General features: G+C 35.4%; 1 protein-coding gene across 6 annotated transcripts in view; it reads left to right on the top strand.

Moving 5' to 3' along the window:
* The window catches only part of AKAP6 (A-kinase anchoring protein 6), a 257113-nt gene that overhangs the window by 57691 nt on the left and 176070 nt on the right, over positions 1 to 23352 (top strand). For all 6 annotated transcript variants that reach the window (XM_063160393.1, XM_063160390.1, XM_063160392.1 and 3 more), the window contains exon 3: positions 20118 to 20369. In XM_063160393.1, coding sequence (XP_063016463.1) covers positions 20118 to 20369 — 252 coding nt within the window. The remainder of the gene's footprint in view (positions 1 to 20117; positions 20370 to 23352) is intronic.

The following is a 23352-nucleotide window of genomic DNA, read 5'->3' as shown; positions in this document are numbered from 1 at the left end:
ACAAGGTAGAAGTTTTGTGTTGTAGTATGGTAGGAAGATCTTTGCGATTTCTCTTCTTGGTTTGCTGTATAAGACAAAGTAAGTAAGTGATAACCTTAAAAAATTCCTTTGTGTGTAATTAATTGCATTTATTATGTATGTCAGTCTTCTTCTTATTCCTTATTTCTATTCTTACAGCATGGGCAAGAAAGCCACAAAAAGCATAGGGTCCTAGAAAGCTAGAACTTATGTTAACACAAAGAAATCAAACACCCAGAGGCCCTGGGCAATAGTATTTAGTAACTTCAGTATTAAAAAGAGCAGTGAGACATTTCAGGTCCAGCAGACATCAGAGGCAGCAGGTTCAGCTGCAGCTGTGCTGCAGCACCATCTAGTGCTGCAGGAGCTGCCTAGTGCTGCTGAGGAGGGAAAAAAGAAATAAGGAGGGATGGGAAAAGCTTGCTTTCACATGCACAGAACTTTGGAGCATTACCAATAGTGATTGGCAAGTTTTATAAAATGTTTATCTGAAAAAATTGTCTTTACTAATGTCAAGTTTAGCATACTTGCAAAATAGAATGCTTGATCTTGTGGTGGCAAAGATGACATAGAAGCCTCAGACAAATATGTGGGCATTTATGTACATATATATAGATATGCACTTCTGCTACCTTGAAACATTCAATATATACAGTGAATTTCTGCTATTTGTCTATGTCAGAAAAATACCAGTTTGGTAATACCACTAGCAGGAGACAGTGTTTAAATTAAGGGTGTCCCTCAAGATGGAGATACCTATAACCCCAGCCCTTCCTGCTTGGATACAAAATTAAAGCTTCTTCAGATTTACATGGATCACTGGGTAACAATATTTCAACAGGTTTTGCCTCCTGTTTTGAAGTTGTTTGCACAGCACACCCCCTGCACAATTGACATAGTGCAGACCATACAGACACAATGGGGCTTGTAGGATGTCCAGAATAAACTGGCAGAAAAATCAGCAGTAAGAGCAAGTTATGGCAGTTCAACCCATGGTGAGACCACTGCTGTTATCACCCCTCACCCTCCCAGGCAGTCCCTAAGGCAAACTCTCTCTCTGTAGCAGCATGGTTCTCTCACTGTTTTGTTTACAGTTCCAAATTTATTTAAAACAAAATGAGCACTTGTCTTTTGTGGTAAGAGTTATTACAAAATCAGTTTTCTGGAGGAGTTGCAGACATCAATTTAGCGACATCCTGGAAACATAATGCACCCAGCATGATAAAATTTTAGCGTGAGAAATGTCCTTATGTATTAAGGAGACTAATGAATTTTGTTTAACTTCCTTTGATAAGTTTAGGAGCATCTAAATATCCATTATCTAAATATGTTTCTAAATTATCAGCTCCTTTTATCCAAATGTACTCATCCTTCAGTGAAAAAACCAAAACAATCCAAACAAAACCAGTGAAAAAGATGAAAGAAGGCAAAATTTGAGGTAGCTGATTATGAGAGCTGGCATGAATCTTCAAAATTATCTGTGCTCTGTCTTAAAAATCTCTGTGTGAGTTTTCTGCTCCTTTCTTTCTGTCTGTGAAGTTCTGTAAGAATTATTCACACATAGCACATACAGCTGTGCACATCAAATGCTAATAAGAAGCAATGTGAAATATGCAACAAAATACTGTACTGGTTTTGTGTGTGGGTTGAATAAGGGGCTTCCAGTCCACTGAAGCAGTGATAAGACCAAGATTTTTGTAGGGGTTTTATTCTTTCTGTTCCTTTGGAACAATATGGGCATTCATTTAACTATGGAATAAAACTATTTGGCTTTCTGCACAGTTTCATTTCACTGCAACTCACATGGACTGAAAGAGCAGCTGAATAACTTGATATGGAAAATTTACAGGTCATGAATATTGGATGTAACAGCTGTTTTCTTTAAAAAAAACTGAATTATGTAATTCTATTGCTTAGAAATGTCTAGAATGTGACAATCTAGAATAGGAGAAGGAAAACCAGTTTTAGCCAGCCTTTCATTTCCTAGGAAATACCATGTTTAGAGTTTTTCATTATTAAATCCTTCAGAAAACTGTTTTTGTATTATGAACTCAATATTTTTATAGAAAAAAGTGCAGTCCTTGTTCAACCTACTTATTCTATTTGTTCTCTGTGAAATTTTAGAAATGCAATTTAGAGAAAGTGTTTCTCTCCAGTAACCTTACTTATCTTTTGGTTTGTCAGGAGGATGATGAAATGTTGTAACAGAGAAGTCTGACTCCACTTAGAGTCTTTGAATTGCAGTATATGTCTTCAAATGTGTCAGCTCATACTTTGTAATGATAATGCATTGAGGATTTTTTAATAGGATCCTAAGCTTGAATTGTGTGAGTGAAATCTGCAGCTCCAGCTGTTTTCAGTTCAGCTGTTTGCTAGAATAACAAGGGAGTCAATGTGTGCACTCCAAGCAGGTCCATTTAATTCCTTGTTTCCTGAAAGAAAGCATTTGAAAGTGTAGGGAGGACGAGATTAAACCTTCAGTCTGGCTGGGTGCTAATGGAAGATAGGCTGCATCCAAGGGGTACCTCATAGGTATGCAGTGAAAAAAGTGATTCTCAATGATACTCCATTTAAATTACGGTAATGAAAGTGCCAAGGGTGGTGTTCCCTGTTTCCTTTATCAAAAGGAGATGATAATGTCTGCTACCTCTCTTTGTCTCACATAGATGCATTTCTTCCTGTAGTTATTCTGAAGATATTAAATACAGGCAATTGGACAAGCACTTGGGAGACATTTGTTAAACTTTAATTTTTAATTATGGAGGTAGACAGCAAAAACTGTATTTTTAAAATTCATCTGCTTTGCTTTTAATCTGTTTGTTGCTTGCAACGGAAATGTTTTCCATTTCTGCTTATAATGACTTGGTGGGGTGCTTAGGGAAAATTTTAGGGGAAATAATAAAATTATCTGTTAATTGAATCTTCATTAAGTTTGAACATTCCCACTTCTGTATTTAGACTTGGTTATGTTACCTGCAAGAGAATGACACCATCCTAGGCTGCTATATTCAAATACACAAATTGAATTTTATCGTAATGTTTTTATCTTGAATTTTATCTTAAAGTTTTAGAGGAAGAAAAGATCATGCATGTAACACTATTCTTGATACCCACCTTGAATTATTGTGTGTAGGTCTTTGATGTACTCCAAAGATAGCTACACTTGTGTGAATCAGTAAATACCAAGTAGAAAAGAGATCTGAATTTTGGTCTCTTTTATTGCCATTAAGAATCATAGAAATGTAATAGAAAACATTTCTAATGTAAAACATTTTTTTTAACATTTTTTTTTAGTCATACACATTTGAGTCACTTATACAAAGTGGATATCATGGAGAGAAAGCCTGTTCTGCTTTTGACAAGATTTTCCAGTTGAAATTTCGTAGCAAAATTTTGATTTAAGTCAAGAATTTTTTTTTTCCAGTGAAGATTTCTTTGACTGGAAAATTTGAAACTAGCTTAACTCTTCTTATCCAGGTCGGTTGCTTATACTTATAGAATATCAAGTTAGTTGAAAACAAGGATGGCATTTTTATTCTTTTATATAAAAAACGTTGAGTTCATAAAAGAAATTTTGTAGGCCGTCTGACTTGTAAAGGTTAGCTCAAGGGGAAAAGCATAGGAATTAAACCTCAAGCAAAAGTTGAAAAAAGTTACAGTGAAGTTACAAGTTTGAAATTAGAAGCCTTTTGGATAAGTTCTGAATTCTTTTTCCTCTAAAACAACTGCCAAACCCCTCATTTTTAGCAAATAAATATATAAATCAATAATGCACACACACCTCCAGTAATTTCATTTAGACTGTGTAAGATTTCAACACAAGTGATGAAATCTATTGTGGGTGTCACTTCATTGAGCGTTTTACCTAACCCTTCCAAAAGTGTATTTGTATTTCAAGAAAAACATATGACTCATTCTTTAATGCTAACCTCAGATGTTTTCCTTCTGGCCTTCTCTCTTTTCCACCTCCAGAATAACTCACTAAAAATGAGTCCCATTTTGCAGTTAGCAATAAAGATCTTTCAAAACACTTGTGATGAAACCTTGCAGCTTTGCTGAATTGTCTTCCTGCTATGCAGTGTTTCATTATTAACATCAGCTCATGTATGTTATTCTGCCTGTATTTCTTTCACCATGGTATGATTTTATGATTTTTGTAGTTTTTCTAATTAAGATAGGAGTCCATTTCCAACTCATCAACAGTCTATGTGTCTTTCTCACCCAACTTGACTCATCTACTGCTCCCTCTTGGAACAGGGATTGCAATCAACAAGTAAAAGCTGCCTAGTAATGCAAACAACATTCTGAGATGTGCTTCTTGGAGTTACCTGATATTAAAAAAAAATGGATTTCCTGCTATTAGACAGGTATGAATCAAGTTTCAAAGAGAACTGAGCGATTCGCCATCAGTTTTTCTTTTTCAGTATTTTACAATTTAAGCCCCAAACCAGAGGAATCCCTGGTAGAATCAAAGCATCTCAATGTGTCATGCAAAAATTACAGTTTTAACTAACTTCAAAAATCTATTTCACATTGCTAAAAGGATACAATCTACTGTAGCCTAAGTAGCTACCTGTTTAAATACTAGCAACTGATGGAAACTGAGGTTTTTCCTAGGAAACATACAATATTTCTAAAGCCAGAATTATTTGAAGCTTAAACTGAAGAAATCATTAACTGAAATGATTTGAAATCATTTTGAGCAATGATTTATTTTCCAAAAATTTAGCCAGAAGTTGTTCTAAACTTCCTTATAGCATTTACTGGCTGAAGCTATGCTGCAGTAGCAAGCCAATGCTTTCATGATGTCTTCAAATTGTTATGTTATGGTATTTAATAAGAAATGTTCTCATAAAGTTACTTTTCTGAAGGAAGGTGGTTATGTAATAATAACAGTAATGTTTCTGTCTTTATGCTCAGCTTTCAGCACTGTGTATGCATTCAGGTGTTGTACACTATCTGGGGCGACTGTAGTGCTTTCAGAAAAGCTTCTCTTGGTGTGTGTGCACACAGAAGAACTGGCTGACCAATACAGCTCTAACCTCTACAGTCAGATGAGCTGTTTGTCCTGGTTCCCTGTGTGAGGTTAGGTCTGCCACTACTGGAAGTATGAGGATGGGTGGGAACAGGAGAGCTGATCCACGAATTAGAAAAAAAGAAAGGAGGGGAGGGAGGAGGGAAGGGGAAGGAATGAGAATGAACAGCAAATGAGGGTGTGGAGGAATGACTGAGCCTTTAAGCATGACTTAGAAATAGTTAGACAGCCAGAGAATTCCAAAGGAATCCAGGGTTACCAAAGGCCTGTACAGAAGAGGGAGCCCTTTTCAAAATAACCAAAAGGTATTGTTATAGAGTTCAGCTGTAATAAGTTTAATGACTCAAACTTATTTTCTTCTCGCATTTAGAATGTAATAGTTAATTATTACAAATATGAACATTGCAAAAGTAAGTCTCTGTTTTGTAAGTAATAAATCTCTCCATTAGGGAAGTAATAACTTCCTATTAATACATTTGTTCCAAGCATATGATCTACCAGGTCCTAAAATAAGTTTTAAGCTTCCTAATATGAACCACGTAGATATTTCCACTCTTTTCAAAGCTTAAAAGCAAAAGCTGAAGTAAATTTGGGGTCAGTTATTCAGTTTTATGCTGTGAATTAGAGGGTCTCGTCTCCAAGATCAGCTTTACAGGGTTACCAAGTGACTGATATGATACTGGATTCCTTCCTGTCATAATGCCATAAACATTCTGCTGGAACTTAGGTCAGTGCTTAAAATAACCTTGCTAATTGCAAGTCTCCAAGTGTCGGCTGAAATTTCAGTGAGCTGCCACACAGCAGATCTGGATGTTGAGAAATCACTACTGTAGTTTAGAACGTGCAGGGGAAGAGCAGACAGGCCTAAACTTGATCTGCACAATAACACAGGTAGAGGCAGCAGACAATTCTCTACATTTACTGTAAAACAAAAGATGTTGACTCTGCACTGAAGATGGATTGGGTTACAGATCATCTATGGTTTACTTGTCTGTCTTTCAAACAGACATTTATTTTTTGAATTGCTGGTTGCATGTAACTCTTTTAGCTGAGGAAAGGAAATGGGACAGTCCTTTTTTTTTGCAAAGCTGATAAATGAGAACTCTCCTTCAGTATACATGAGGTAAGACACCGTTAAGCTAAAATATTTTACAAAATGTTAAAAAAAGTGTAAAGCAATAAATTTAAAGTTTGATTTTTTTAATAAATCAGTTGGTTTTGAAGTCCTTTAGAAGTATTGCATGACCTAGATGTGTTTGATTTGAAACAGTACATTGTGTTTCCTGTGCACTGTGAATCTAACTTGCAAAATTGGCTGATTTTTTTCTCTGTAGTTGTAGCTTTCTGAATTCTTCAGTCTCTTTCACTCACTGTTCTACACACTGTAAAGCTTCTGCAATCACAATCTTAGGCTTGAACAATTAAAGCCTTTCACTTCTGAAGGTAAAAAATGTTTGTAATGTGTAAAGTTCTTGGTCTCCTGTTTCCATGTGGAGATTTTAGCTTTTTACTGGATGTTGAGGTGAAACCTAATGCTCAGTCTTCTCTAGTCTCTTAGACATTACTCAGCTAACTTTTTATAGGTCACAGTATAATTAGAAATAGACACTTTAAGATTCTAATTGCATTACTTTGGCTGCAATTTTGACCTATATTGTAGAAAGAAGTGTTTAGTAAAGGTTAGGAAACCATCAGACTGAAAATAAAGTAAGTAATAGGAAACAAGGAACTTCATCATTATATGCAAATTTTACTAACCCTATTAGAACCTTAATAAATTCTGTAGTTTTTCATAAGAAGACCAAATGTCCTAAAATATCTGTTGCTTGTCACAGTTGCACTAGCTTATCTGACCATTTAAAAAGAATTCTGAGCATTGTACGCTTTCCAAATGCTCTTTGTTTTAGTTTTGCTCTCAGCTCACAAAATTCTGTGTGTGCCATATCCTGAGGAATATGCTCAGACTGTTCAAAAGCATCTGTTCTCTCTGCAAAATTATTCATTCTTTTGAAATTGTCTACAGGAAAAGTTCAGGAATTTTTTGGTTAGCCAAGGCTGTTTTCTTTCAAGATTTGCATTGGCTTAAGATGATAAAGGTTTTTGACTTCTCTGAAGCAAAAATTGGCACTGGATAGAGAATTGTTGACATGTAGATTCTGCAAGGTGCCAGACAAATGGGAAATCAGCCCATAGATTATGGCAGAAGTTGCATCTGTTATTTGGATAGGAATTTTTCGTTGACTTTTAAAAGGTTTTTATTTTTGCTCTTCAGCTGCCCATGCATCAGTGGCCAATTGCTCTTGTTTAGACTTTGCTGGCTGAACAAGTTAGTACTTTTCATCTCCATAATGGCAGTTGCCATATTCTTCTCCAAAGTGCTATTTGTGAAAGTTTCATTTAAAGCTCAGAAAGGAGTGGAAAATTCTGCTACAGCTTTATGTGCTTAAGACTAGGCTAAGTGTAGTAGGTGCCTATTATTGCTCCATTTCATATCCTTTTCTGATTGCTGCTTCATCTATTGATGTATCAGTAAAGTAGGCATCTGAATTCATTCTATTCCATATAAGTAAAACTAGAGAGGTGTTTTTGCTCTTCTGTGGGCATGTCTGTACTACCATTTTATTTTGGATTGGGAATGTGATTTTGAAGTGGATCTGCTGTTTATCCCTATTCAGCACTCTTGGGTTCATGCTGGAGCAGTCCCTCCATGTGCAAACTGCTTGCTATTGCTCACAGTCCTTGTCCTGTGAGGTTTCTTTTTAAAATTTGCTTACTCAATTCCCTTTTCTCTGCTTATGCTTCATTTATTGTCGCATCTGTGGTGATATTTTCTTTTGCCTTGCTTCTGACTTGATAACTTTTTGTGAAGACAGATTTTGCATTTAATGTTAGTGGGATTGCCTTGAATGAGATACACGGTTGGTATGGTAATTGCCTCTTCCGTATCTATCATGTTTACTGAAAAGTGAAGAAATTTTCTCAAGAATGAATACTTCTCCTGGTTTACTTTGGTTTTACACTATGCTTACCTCTCAGACACAAAATCAGAAACTGTAGAGTCAAGTTCAATTCTGATTATTACCTGAATTTCATTTTAAGTCTGCAAAATGATTTTCATAAATTATAAAGGGTCATTATCAGTAAAGGGTCATTACAATGAGCAATTGTAATGTTCTGCCATCCTTCATGCTTCAGTCTTGGAGTGTGATACACCTCTATTAAGAACTATGGCCTCCCTTGACCCCTTATTAAAGGAACTAAACAGGTGGTTTGGGTTTTAGTACCTCTTCTTGCTGGAAGTTAATTCATAGTAATGGCTGAGAGGAATCACAATGTTCTACATAACATATTAACATTTGATTAATGTAGGACATTTTTGATTAATGTTGGGCAGGATATTGAATTATAGTCAGTGGTAGAATTTTAAGAAAATGGATGTAGAGGGGATATATAAAAATATTAGATTTAACAGACTTGCTGTTATCAATACTATTTCAAGAATTTCTCAGCTGACCAAGCTTCCCATTGCCTCAGAGTTACTCAGTGTCTCAAAATTCTTGATGAAGTGGTGAAAATGTGTCTGTGAAAAGGCCTCAATATTTAGGAGCTGTAAGAGAAATAAAAAAGATTGTTTCAAAATACCAATGCTCCTTTCATTTTACTCAAACTTGCCAAGATTGGCTCATCTGACTGTGGCTTGTTGAGAAAAGGAAAATATTTTTTGTTTTTCTTTAGCCTTATGGATTTCATGTTTTGGTAGATGACCTGCACAGAAATATATTGTATTTCTGAAATGTGTTGAAAATACAAAATGTTGTTTTCGGGATTGTTGTACAGTAAAACTGTAAAGATTGCTGTACAGTGAAACCTGCCAGAATTAGACAGTCCCTCAGTGTCCCTGGGTGTTTTCTATGACCCGTGTGGAGGGGGAGGCAGCTGGGCAGGGTGAGCAGGCTCTGGCAGGGCTGTTGGCTGCAGCAGTACCGAGCAGGGGTTACTGTATTTCCAGGCTCACATCCAGCCCAGCGCGGCCCCTTGGGCTCAGAGGAAACCTTGGGACCCAGCTAGGGCTCTGCTGAGCCAGCCCAGTTCTTACAAGAAGAATATGGAAATATGAACACCTGAAATTTATGTGCCACTTACCTTTTCTGTTCCCTGTCTATACTCCAGAATACCACAATTCAGGGATCCAGTGCCATTTATTGTGCATCTTATTATCAAAGGAATATAAACATTAGCCTTTGTCTAAATTTAGGATTTAGTTCAAGGCTAAATTGATAACTATTTTTGCAAGAAATATAAATTTTTACACATGACTTAAAGGCACAAATACACATTAGAAGCTTGAAGCCACTAAGGTTCATTGACTTCTGCACAGACAAGTTTGACTTGAATTTCAAAGGGTTGCTTTACAAGCCCAAGCATGGAAACAACCATTCTCTTTCTCATTGAGCCTGCACAGTGGCAAGAGTTACACTCACCACTGAAAGCTACAGTCTAGACAAAGATAATTTATAAGTTATCTCTTTAGCTTGAAAATAAAATGGCATATAAAGAAGCCTGTTCAGAGATAAAACTGTTTGCTGTCAGCATAAGAAACTGTTTATCTCACAGGCCATCCTGTCTTGCTTTCCTAAAGATGGAAATGACACTGACTATGAAGAGATTTATAAATCAAGGATCCTATTTCAGTTAGCAACCTGTAATAAATATATTTTCCTATATATATATATACATATGTAAACATAAAAATGAATAAATATTTAGATAAACACTGCTCATTTCCTCCTCCTTTCAAAGCACTCCAGTCCTACTGTGTAGTGCACAAGCACTTTCTGAAGCAGCAACATCTTAATAGCCATTAAGTGTGTTAGTGCTTTACACCAGAAAATTCTCTTTTAAAGCCAAAAATCAGCACTACCAGCATTATCCTAACAGGGCACAAGCTGTCTTCTCAGAACTGTCACACTGGAATATGCCTTGTAGGAATTTGTTGTTGGAATGTGCTCTACAGTGTTGCAACATGTTTCTAAATTACGAGTACAGTGTATTTGAATAGTTCTAATTAAAATGCTATGTCTAATTTAAATATTTAGACCTAATTCTAGCGTTAAAATGCTAATGTCTATCATGCTTATATTTATAAGCAGCCAGAAAAAGCAACTATTATTGACCGAGAATTTTAGTTTCCTTAGGGACAATTTTTTTGTAAAGAAGTGCTTTATGTTGTAGATATGGCAATTTTACTAGCTTATTTTAGGAGTGTTTCTGACCCATTTTCTTCAAATATGGTGCAAAACCTGAGTTGTTGATCATTTTCTACTTATACAACACTCCTACTTCTAAATCAAAAATTCAAGGATACTATGGACATAATTTTTTTGATAATATAGTATACACAGAATTTTAAATATACATCTGTATGAACATTATAGCCATGTAGGATGACAGTGAAATTTGGAAATAATCAGAGAGCATGAAATACTAGTCAATATTTGTTAGTCGCTTTTGTATGTAAAGTCTCATGTAAGCATGTGGTTTGAATGGTTCAGATAGCTTTGAATGTCATGCCAGTCCCATAAGTACAGAATTCCAGTTTAAGCTCCATTATATTCCTTCTAAAAAAGCCTGCAAAAACCCCTACCCTAGTTCTCCTTTTGTGAGTGTAAACTTGGGGTGGGGGGATGGGGGATGTAGTTTTGTCTTTATTGCATTTCAGGTCAAAAACAACAGGAACAATTTCTGTGACACATGTTACACATATCGGAAACTAATGAGGAACATTTTTTAATATATCATCTAATCAGGAATCATAAAAATCATGCTCATCAGGAACTGTAGTGACAAGACAAGGGAAATGGCTTCAAATTGGTAGAGAATGTGTTTAGGTTAGATATAAGGAAGAGATATTATTGGGGAGGTTTTGGGGCTCTGGCGCAGGCTGCCCAGAGAAGCTGTGGCTGCCCCATCCCTGGCAGTGCTCAAGGCCAGATTGGATGGGGCTCTGAGCAAGCCCTGGCCTAGGGGAAGGTGTCCCTGCCCATGGCAGCAGGGTTGGAATGAGATGATCTTTGTCCCTTTCAACCCAAACCATTTTGTGATGAGGGACTTGATTAGTTTGCCCAAAGAGTTCTTTCCATAATTAAATAAATAAACTTCATGCACAATTACAGAATTGAAATTAGAATAAAAGTCTTGTACATTTTAGATGTCTTTAAGACATAGCTTTCTTCCAGTCTTTTGAATAGTTTTTCCTCTATATAGCAAATTTAGGGGTTTGTTTTGGTTTTTTTTTTTTTTTTGTTTGTTTTTTTGGTTTTTTTTTTTTGTTTTGTTTTTTTGGTTTTTTTTTTTTGGTTAGTGTGTGTTTTTGTGTCTGTGTTTTTTTTTAATGTGGTATGTGGGTATTTATTTATTTGATTTTTTTTTTTCTGGCACAGCTTTATACACTCTAACCCTGACTCTTACAATACAGTAAGTGATATCCAGAATGGAAGAATCCTCCTGGTATGCTGGGTAGGTGGTAGCTGATTCAGAATACAGGAAGTGCCTCCAGATGCTCTAAGTGCTTTGTAATTGTTACTAACTCATTGGGAGATCTTCAACAGCTTTCCAACTGACTTCAGTATTTGTCATTCAGGAGAAGAGGGCAGGAAGGTCACAAACATCAAGCAGCATGCAAAATAGACTCTAAGGCTTCTTTTCCACGTTTCTAAACTGAGTAAAAAAAATCTCAGTAATTCCCATAAGATTGCATTAATTAAGTACTATATCTTGGTCTTTTCTGATCAAAATGATTCTATGATTCAATGAAGAACATAAAAGTGAACCACAGTGCCAATAAAGTGAATACTGGTAATAAAGACCAAGAGAGATTCTGTCCTTTTTGCTGTCCTAAATAATGACTGATGGAAAATAACTTCAAAGACATGTCACAGAAGCTCTTGGAGGCTTAGCTGCAGTGATATAAACAGCCACTTATCTTGAAAACTTCCTATCATGCTATCAATTTTCATTAGAGGAGACCTGGCACAGATGGTAGTTCTTCACTTCTGACTCTTCATATCTTATTTGAGATGAGAGTAGAGTCTCACCATCCTTTATTAAATTCTGTTGTAGTAACTAAGCATCAGTCAAAGAGAGTGAATGGGCTTAGTGTTCTTTGGCTTAGGCAAGTCAAAATATTTTGATTAAAATTTTTCTGTTGTGTTCTCCATGCCTATGCAGAAGGCCTGAGTTTTTCTCATGTGTGAACTTGAAGTCCCTTTCATTCAGTAGTTCACTGCTGTGCGAAATACTTTGTGCTATTTATGTAAGGATACATTTTGCTTGTAATTTAAAACTTCATTATTTGAAAAACAAGACTTTTTTTCTCAAGAATTTTGTTTCTCTTTTATCTAAAAAGTCTTCTCTTGAGAGCAGCTGTTCTCAAAAATCCTAATTAAATCTATTGAATTTAATAAAAACTTGAGTCTTTATAAAGAAATCTATAAACTGAAAAAGATAAATGCACGTATTTTGTTTGACCAGAAAATAGAGCTCAGACAATAAACATCCTATGGCCCTGCAGAAAGCTTAAACAACTATTGAAATTTTCTTAGTCTATGCCAAGAGTAATTCCAAATCCTCAAACTGAAAATTATGAGAGAACAAGAGTGGGACACATTCAAAGCTGAACTGGCAGGGTTAATAGTTTGCTAGCATAGATGTTTGAAGCTCACTGTTGTCAAAAGGATAACCAGTGTTGCTGGAAAATTATTGAATTATTCATGAAAATGACACTGAATTCTGCTACCTACTGTGTATTGTAGATAAAAATATAGAAGTTATGATCAAATAATAGGAGTGTTCTTCTTTCTGATTCTTCGTATAGCTGACATGATTGTTTATAGCATTAATTTTTTTCTGTATTGCCTGGAATAGTAGTTGGGGTTTCCTCACAGCCAGTGAAGTGCTCTCTACACTTTGAGGTTGAAATCTGCCTTGTCCTGGCCAGGCTACCAGGAACTGGTTGGCTTAGCACTGCAGAGTTTAAATGTTCACTCTGAGGAAAATGTACTTCCCTTTGCATCCTCAATTTTTATTTCCGCGTGTTAATAATTTAAAACAGTTAGAAATGCTTTTAAATTACACTTTGTATATATGGTATACAGAAAGCAAGACAGTGCTGAGTAAAGAGAGAAAAAAGTAAGAATCAAAGGTAGCGATCAAGAGACTTGAAAAATATATTCTCCATTCTTCTATTAGGGTAAGAAACATAGAGTTATGTGAAGAGATGTGAAGAGGATTACATAGTATTTGAAGGATGTTTTAATAAATCTTTCTTCCATTTAATAAATATGAATAGATATTCCATTTAGAGATATGAATATATAACACATGATGAGTGTATTTAGTATAAAGCTAACTCATAATTTTTCTTATTTGTGATCTTAAATAGTCAGTGTAATTTAGAAATATCTATATAATTACCATTATCCAATGAACAGGCAGTTGAAGAATGCATTTTTTTTCCCAACTTGCCTCTACTACCACTTGGTTTACTAGGTTTTCATAAGAGTTTGAAAACCTCTTTTTTTCCTTTTTTGTCAGAAGTAGCTGGAAACAAAACCTGCTACTCTATTGCACGGTTCAGCACTATTTATCTTCTTGTGTGAAGAGCTGTTCTAGAGTACCTCTGCAATGATTCCTTCCAGAGTGTAGTACAAAACCAGACTTCATTCAGCATAAATATGACATTTCATATCAAGTTTTAATTATTTTAAAATTTCGAACTTAGGCCTTGGTAAAAATCAGTTTGCTTATCATGACTAAGATAAATGAAAATTTGTACAGTTATGCATAGCAGGAATGTTTTACAGTGATAACTTTAACAGGAAAATTCTCCAAACGCTGTGGACACGTTGCACAGTAGAACCAGTGGAAGTTCAGGAATGTGAAAACAATATTTATTGCAGAGGTTGCATCACTTCCCACAACAGCTTTCTGCTACATTCACCTTTGCAGTTCTTTCACAAATGCAATTCATGTGTCAATGTTACTGTTGTTAGGAATATCTCAGAAGTGCCTAGCCCAGACCTGTGTGCACAATTCTCTTTCCATACAGTTCTGATGTGCCTCATTTTATTGCCATAACTTTTCCTGTGACTCTTCAGTTCTACCACAGGCCTTAAGAGTGATTTAGTGCATCAGGTATTTGGAGATGCCTGGGTGATCTAAATGCTTCCTTGTAATTAAGAATCTGGCCTGTGGTGAACGCTGTGTTCAGAAAGTCTTTTTCCATTAAATTGCTGATTAAATTTAGTAGTGGAAATAAACATTTGATGGCAGCCTCTCTTCCCTGCAGCACAGGCTGGCCTAGGTTTGTAAGACAGTGCAGCTGGTCCTGGCAAGTGATCTGGAATAACTTCCAGCAGCAACTGCCCTGTTTCTGGACAAAAGGATCCTTTTGCATGTTCCCAGTATGTTTGATCCTTTGGCCCCAGCAATGGTCCATATGGCAAAACAAATGCCAATTGTTGGAATCCCAGGACAGGAGTTTCACCATTAACATTTCAGGCATTTTTCCTCAGCCTGAAGTGCTTGGCATGTGATAACATATCTTACTTCCATTCTTCTTGCTCATTTTCCTCGCAGAAAAATAGTCAGTCAATATACTTATACAGCAAGTAAATTAATAAAACACAGAAGCAACTAATAAATTATCACAGTGAAACTCTGTGTTTGTTACAGTTACATAGAAACCATTGCTATTTTAGCAGCTCTCTCAAAGAACTGATAATTTGACATCTTTTTCACATTATTTCTAAGGACAGGGATATAAGAATGTAACTCACCAATTCCTGAGATAACAAAACACAGTTGAAACATGCCTCTTTAGAGTTCACCAAAGCAAATATTTATTTTCAAACATTTTTTGAGAATTTTTCAACAGCAATATTTGTACAATAGAAGGTGGAACATCATAGATCCGTTTACTGGAATTTTGCAATAATTAAAGTGTTCCTCGCTTAAAATAAGGAGAGTAAATTTATCAAAATAAAAGCCAAGCTGGAAAAGAGAATAATGTGCAGAAAATGATGTTGGGGCAGGAAAAGAAACTATCAGTAGCATGTGTGGTATCATGAGGGAAGAGCAGTGAGGCTTTGGGGACCAAGGTATTTCCAAGCTGTCAGTGTCAGCAAGGGTCAGTGATCTCAGAGCCCTCCCGCTAGCTGCTTTCCTTTGCATTCTTCACCCAGCATAATGCATTCATTTCCCTTAGTCACTGAATGCCACAGCCATACAAGGTGCACTGTAGTACTTCTGTGGCTTTTTGACAGGCTGGTAACTCAAAGTCAGTCCAGGCCTTTCCCTGGCAGTTGATTTTGCTTAGTCAAAGTCTGGATTTTTCATATAGTTATTTTATTTGACTTAATTGTTTACTTAAAAATGGCTGCAAAAAAATTATGTGTGGCATTTGCTCTTAAGATTTTACCAATAATAGAAGAAAACAGTTTTATCTTTATTGTAACACAATGTACAGCAGGCAGGGATGAGAAAGATGAGAAACTTTCTTTGTGAAGTCAGAGTGCATTTTAAAGGAAAAATACCATTCTAAAAAATAGTCAGAAATAAAAATCTCTCTCTTTTCCTTTCTTATATATGCATAAGCATAAAAGTGCAGAGAGTTAATTTATAATTTTCAAGTCCAATTAAAGTAACAAATTTTAAAATTCTGTGGTATATATTCGAAATTATTTTTTCTGATGGGAAGAATTTGTACATTCTGATTGGAATATTTGTCTTCTGAAGAATTAAAAAGCACTTAAAAGAAAGACCAAATAGATAGACGTTTTCTTAAATCATAAATTATATTTGCTAATGCATCTCACAACTGCTGTACATGTAATCTGTTTTTCCTGCTGAGGTTTTATTGCAAGATCAAAGAAAAAATCTCCAGTATAGTTTCTCTGTCACTGATACTAACTCTAAAGCAACCTATTCCAACCTTTCATCTTTCAGTTGTTTCATGTACATCTTATTACAATTTCTTAGGGATCATAGAGAAAATACTTTTAAAAGTCAGCATCAAGGTGGTTTTCATAGACTCTTGACTCTTGTTTATGCTCCTTTTCTTTGTCTACTGCAGTGTTTGTGATTGAGGCTATTTTAGTTGACATGGAGGGCTATGAGCAGGCTGAAGGATTCAGCAGCTGCAGATTACAGGATCAGCTGTCTGGAAGACTGAAGTGGGCAGTTGGCAGCCAAATGGGGTACAACCCCTGTAGCCTGAAATATTCCACAGCCAGTGCTACAGGAAAGCCCATGAGAGGATGATAAAATCTTTAGCTTAATATTTCTATGAAACAGTGTAAAAATGAAAAAGCTTAGCTGGCATGTGAGATTAATGATTATAAATATTGTTTAGGCAATGGTGCTTTCTAAAAATCTAATTATATTATCTAAAAATTAAATTATATTATTATGATATGACACCATATACTATTAAAATGGGGAAGATTTTGTCCATATATGTATAGGCATTATATTACTGTTGACATGGAACTATTTACAAAGAGATGCCAATAGATTATTCCTTAAAAGAGCATGATTTATTTTATCTATTTGCCACTTCTGGTAAGAGCAAGTGGCACTCATGGCAGCCTTTAGGTACTATCTCGTGACACTGCTGTTCTTTATTTATAAACACAAAGTGTAGAAAGGCACAAAACAGTATTCTGCTGGTTTTGCTCTATCTATTGCTGTCACCTACAAGGAGTTAGGAAGAATGAGGAGAATGAAACCATATTGCACCAGGTCTTCGTACTGAAGCTGAATAAAATCATGAACTTACTTGACTTTTACATGACTTTTTTTTGTACACTGTTTGAACTGTGTGAATTATTACAGAAAATTATTAAAATCAAAGCTGTGCTTTTGTAATTATTTAATTTTACTGAATTATATGTAAATCTAGACATCAGCTACAGTAAAAGGGAAAAGCGTAACTAGAAAATGTCAAGTGGATTTAATATTGTATTGTTTCCTCTCAATATGCTTGATTTGTGCCAGTCAAGTGTAGAGACAAGATGCAAATAAATAGGATGCAGATTTATTAATGCTGTTCTGCTGAACACTAATCAGAATTAACTTACATGGCAAAAGTTAGCATTTCTTTGTAGTTATTTGCTCCTGAAGGCTAGCATTAACTTTTACACAGTTGTGCTGTCATTGGCACAGCCTTCACCTTCACACCATTATATGACAGTTAAAATTAAAGAAAGGGGTGTCAGTAGGGCCCAAAATTCATTTTTTACAAGCTTTATTTAGGTAATACTGTCTATTACCTAAATCCTTTAAGAGCTGGTGCTTTGTCTTTTACTGACATAACAGTTTTGTATGATAAGATCAGACAATGTGATTTTGAAAGTGACCAAGTTCAGGCTTAGGTTCTGTCCACGTTACTGAAGCTGTAAGGAGTTGTTAATTCCTTGTTAGTACATAAAGCACATGGCTGTTGCTGTGTGACACAGCAATCTGTAAGTAAGTAGACTTTGCTTTTTGAGAAAAAACTAATAACTTGTAGCACAGCATGCAAAAATTAACAGCATATGTTGAATATCTGCTTCTTTCAAACCCCAAGTGGTGCTGGGATTTGCATTTCAGTACAAAGTTGGTTTGTTGTGGAAAGTTTATCTACTTCAGAAATTTGAGATGCTTTTGTAGCTAGCATAATGGGACAGGAAGAGAAAACTTGTCTGAAGTGTGGGTCTGAATTCTTGATTTATAATATTACCTAGATGCATTAGCCAGTATTTTCAGTACACTGTCAAACATTTGTCAGAAGACACTTGTTCATTGTTAGTTCTTCTTATGGCTTTCTGCTTTCAACCACTTTGAGAATTCATATGGTAGTTGAATTCAGCATGTAAGTCTATGTGTGAAGCCTGAAAATATGAAAAATTTGTTTTGGAGTCTGGCACATCCTGAAGCTCACTCACATAAATACTCTAAATGGAAGTCTATTAAGTACTTTTCTGTAGACTGTGTCTAATTTACAAAATTACAGTTACTGGACACAATCTATTTTTTAATCACTGAAATGAAAATTAAACTTCTTTATGGCCAAGAGGAAAAAAACCGTTAACAATCTTGAAGAAGTAAATGCAAATTGAGTTCAACTAATTAATTAGAAATATTCTTTAAAACATTTGAAACAACATACAATTACAGCTGTGTTTTTCAGTTGAGTATCAGTTGTAGTTGGCTAAATGGAAAATATGATCTTTTTTAAAAGCTCAGAGTTTTAGCTCTGTCTGTATGTTTTTAGCATTAGATGAGCACACTAATCTGGTAACTGGAGTGTCCATTTGCTCACCTGGAAGTGTGTGGATATTGGAAGCCCTGAGCACTCGCAGCACTGCTTGTTGGCAGGTGGGGCTGTGTGTGTTGTACTTGCAAACAGAGATGCTGCTGTTACAGCAAGGGGCTGAGGGTACAGGAGAAGAGATACTGCCTTTCTCTCAATGCATCTGCCACGATCTGCTCATTGAAACCCCAAAGTTTTGTGCTCATCTGGCATTTCTGAGAACTACTCCTGCAGAGGCCTTGATGTAACTGTCAGTGTTTTATTAAAATGAGTCCCTACCAATGGCACCTGACAACAGCTAATATTGTACTATCTGTTGTACAAAATTATTTAATATTATCTAGAGATTTGATTTTGGCTTAACTTGTTACATACATGCAATTACATATTAAATACTTTGTTGTTACTTTCATACTCAAGATGCCAAATCTGAACTTAAAGAAAGTACTGTACTGTATTATTAATTTAGAAATAATCACGCTTTCTGATTTTCCTGTTATGCTACTGCCATACAAAACCCCAGTCATCAGAGACATAAGATTTCATTGCAATTGTCTGATAGTATTGTTTCAATAACAAATTTGAAATGCAAAATTATGATTATTTTCACTTTTATTTATATGTATATAAAGGCGATTTTAGAAGGTTTGAATTAAATTAATATTTTTTAATAAGTAGGTCTTGAATTTAAATATCTTAATAAGTCACCTTAATCTTACTCACCTTAAGTCACTGCCAGAGACATTGGAAAAAGACTTCTAGGGTCCAGTGCCAATTTTTTCAGTGGTTTAGTCACATTTCCTTTCTTATATAGAACATGCTTTTTAAACATAGTTTTCAAACAGAAGTGTTATAGAGTGGTTTGCTCAATAGCATATGCCCAAATGTTCTTTAGCATTGTGATTTGTCCTTTTACAGAGAGAATGAAGAGTAGATTGAAATCATTTTACTCTGTATGCAGCACAACCTTAATAATCTGTAACCTTTATTTTAAATTTGGAGGACACCATCCCATTAAAAGTTTAGCTTTATAACCTGGTAACCTATATTTTCTTTCTCCTTTCTCAACATAGCTGTTTCCAGCTTCTCTGTTGTCCCTCTTTCTCCTTTTCCCCCCATCTTCTGTTCAGTTTTGTGCCCAGAGCAGGACTATGCAAAAATCAGTGCCCTGTCACCACCACAGACAGCAATGGGTAGCAGAAATAGCTTATTCCCATTGAGTCTATCCCAGACTTTTGTCCTTCTTGGTTATAGAGGTTAGATTTAAATTCTGTTCAAATTAATTTTTTTTGATGATGGCACAGACCAGATTCTTGGCATTTTAATGGTGGGTGTGTGTGTGTGTAGCAGAGAGGGAGATAGCTCTTGGCAATCTCACCACTTTCATTGCCATTGCTGTCTTCTAGGATGACACTTTATGGTGTTAGTTTTCTGCTTGTGATTCATGTGATCATGTTGTGCCATCCTTTTTTATTGTATGATGTGTCTGCACTTACTGAGCAGTACTGCCAAACAGGACAGCTGCTGGTTCAGTTGCTGTAGCATTGCCATGAATAAAAAAAAAAAAAAAAAAGTCTGGATGTATTAATTACAGTATATTTCCTCTATGAAAAAAATCTATCCCACATTTAATTAAAAGTACATGAAAAGTAGATCTGATCCATGAAGGGACCATGCCCATAGCTAAATATCTACTTTGTTTTTCCATTACAGGATATTTGTGAAGATATATCTGATCATGTTGAACAAATTCATGCTCTGCTAGAGACTGAGTTTTCCCTGAAGCTTCTGTCTTACTCTGTCAATGTGATAGTGGATATCCATACAGTGCAACTGCTCTGGCACCAGCTCCGTGTTTCTGTCCTGGTTCTGAGAGAACGGATTCTCCAGGGGCTACAGGACGCCAATGGAAACTACACCAGGCAGACTGATATTCTGCAAGCATTTTCTGAAGAGACTAAGGAGGTACAGTAACTAAATCCAATTTGAAGGGTTTTATCTGTGTTCCAAGCACCTCATCCCTCTTGCGCATTTAAAATTGCTAGGATGACAGTTTTAAAGATTACTTACTTCTAGGTATTTTGCTACATTTGTTTAAATTTTTTAAAAAAAATTTAGCAGATACCTGTTCTTTGGAACCAAATTAGTGCAAATTAAGATCAACTTTCAGAAATAAAATACTAGTGGCAATGTTTTCTAGCAATGTTTTTTCTTTATTTCAAATCCTTTCTGAAAAAAAACCACCACTTACAGAGGTGCATCTGTTCCAAAGTGGTTCATCTGGTCACTTGGATATTTAAGGTTTACAGCCAATTCAGAAGTTAATTTCAGTGTGCTGTGATTTCTTCAGTGAAAGTTTAGACATTTCCCTTCTGCATACATAAATTTGGTACAGTTTACTCTGACTGTATGCCAAATTTACATACCTGTAAATGGTTTTTAAAGCTGAGTTCATTTAACTAACATGCCTTTTCCTCTGAATTTATCATGACTAAATGTACCTAATTAGAAGGATACTATTAGCCTACTTTTTTTTAAACTTAAAGATGGACATTTCTGGTAATTAATGGCTAATAGATAGCATGTTGCAGATTTTTCATTTGATGGTCCTCAGATTAAGATATGCTTTTGAAAAGGTTAGATGCATTTACAGAAAGAGACCTCTAGATCAGTGACATGAATTCTGTGACCTGTGTTACAGAGGAAGCCAGAAGTCCCCTAGACATGTCCCGAATTTCATATCACTCAAGTTCAAAGAGAATGTGAATAATTCTCTCCTCCATATTGGTTTTTAGATTTTTCTTTGGCACAACGAAGGAGGTGGTCCAGAAATCAATGTACAGAGATGCCCAGGGCCATCTTCCACATCCTCTCCTCCTGATGTGTACATACCTGGCTCCTTCAGATCCAATTTCTGTTTTGCCCTTGCTGATAAAATGCTGGCAGGGCTGAAGGAAATCTACTCTTGTCTTTATACCCAGGTTTGTGAGTCAGTGGGGAGTAATTATTTTATGACAAGGACATGGTAATTTCAAGACATAAGCTGCATATTCAGATACTAAGAAACAGGAAATGTTCCATCTGGATCTGATTACAGCTGCTGTAAAAACCATCTCTGCTATAGAGAGAAGGACTGACTGAGCAAGAAAAGATTATTTTTCAGTAGGGAAAACACATGTTGCCAGATAGGCTTACATGGTATTATGACATGAAATACACTGAGGTTTGTTTTTTTTTTTTATCCACCCCAATTAAAACATAAATAATATTTGATAAATTTAATGGCTAGCAATAGCAGGAATACAAAATTGATATCAAATTTCTGCCCTATTGCTTGAATAGGTCCATAGAAATTGCTCTGCAGTTTCTAACCTTCAGGTATACTCAAGCTTTTTATGAGGTGTAATGATACTGGCTTTAGTTGATGAACATAAAAATAAATAAAATAGAATGTAGGGACAATTGTATCTACTCTTACCCATGTTTTTTTTCAGTGTTTGGATATTTAAAGGAAGCATTAATACATGGAAAGGAAAAAAGTCAACTACAGCATTCCTATTGGTGGCCATACAAATAATTAAATTTAATATTTTTCTGAAATAAAAACAATAAAAGCATGATAACACTGGCATTAAGTAAAACTCATCTGAAGCACACATTTCAGAGGCTGCTTGGAAAATGTAAGATGGTTTAATGCATATGATTGTAAATTTTATTTATGTAAATAACTACATTATAAGAGACAAAGGAATGGAGCTCATTATTCAGAAAAAATAAAGGCCTTTGGGGCATTGGAAAGGTTTTGATTTATATATGGTTTTACAGTTTCTAATAATTTCCTGAGATTAGAAGGACAATGCAGCTTGTTTAGTCACTGTTTTCCTTAACAAATGCAGCTCCAATATATAAATTTGACAGATTTATAGACAATTCCCCTTTTTATTCTGAGCTGTTGACAATGCCAAATTTGTGGCTTGGGATCTACATCTGGATAGAATTTGCTAAAGAAGAGATACAGTATCCAAGACTCTGGCTAATACTCTTCTAGTAATTTTTTTCAATAAATATTTTTATCTGGAGGATTTTATTCTGTTTTTACTTTAAGTAAAGAGGGGGGGTGTGGATGGAGTACAGGGCTCAGATATTGTATGTTTTTATAGGCATTGGCAAACAATAGCCTTCTTTATCAACAGGATTCCTGTTCAGACCAAATCCACGTAGTTTATTGTGATTTGGAGAGATTACATGGTTACTGCGCCTTCTTCTACATGATGCTATGGGTCTTTAAACTATGGATTTGGGCAGTGTAGTGAGACAAGTTATTCCAGAGAATAATTCAGACATAAACCTATTGCAGATACTCAGAGTTTGATACAAAAAACTGTTACGAGAACAAACCTGGTAAGAAAGACCAGTATACTGCTTTAGGCATGTAAAATTAGAATCCTAGAACATTAATTTCTCCCCTTCATGTTATCTTTTTAAAGTAGTCTCTATAAGCAAAAGTCTTGTATATTAGAAGATCTACTGAAAATATGCTTTACTCTGTATATGAAATATAATTTTGCTGTGAATGCTTTTTATCATGCAGTTTTGGATCTTAATCTCATCAGATTTTTTTACTGTCCTTCAAAAGAGACCAAAATATTTATAAGCATTAAATTTTACTTTGATCTTAAAATCTCATTTGCCACCAGAGATGGTCTCATCTGGCTATGTCCATTTTTCTGAGATTGAAGGACTTCCATTGAGAAAATATTGACAAGAGAGCATGTCAGTCTGGAGGCTTAACATTATAGTTTCTTTTCCTTGTGCCATTCTTCATTTGTGCTCTAAATATTTGGCAAATAAATTTTCAGGTGATAATACTACAAAAAAAAAAAAAAAAGGGAAATGTAATTAGCAATCTCTATCTTATAATTATGGGAACAAATGTCCATCATTGCTG

Source organism: Melospiza melodia, chromosome 6 (genome assembly GCF_035770615.1).
Source record: "Melospiza melodia melodia isolate bMelMel2 chromosome 6, bMelMel2.pri, whole genome shotgun sequence".
In the NCBI taxonomy this organism is placed as follows: domain Eukaryota; kingdom Metazoa; phylum Chordata; class Aves; order Passeriformes; family Passerellidae; genus Melospiza; species Melospiza melodia.
This window is presented reverse-complemented; position numbering and strand designations above follow the sequence as displayed.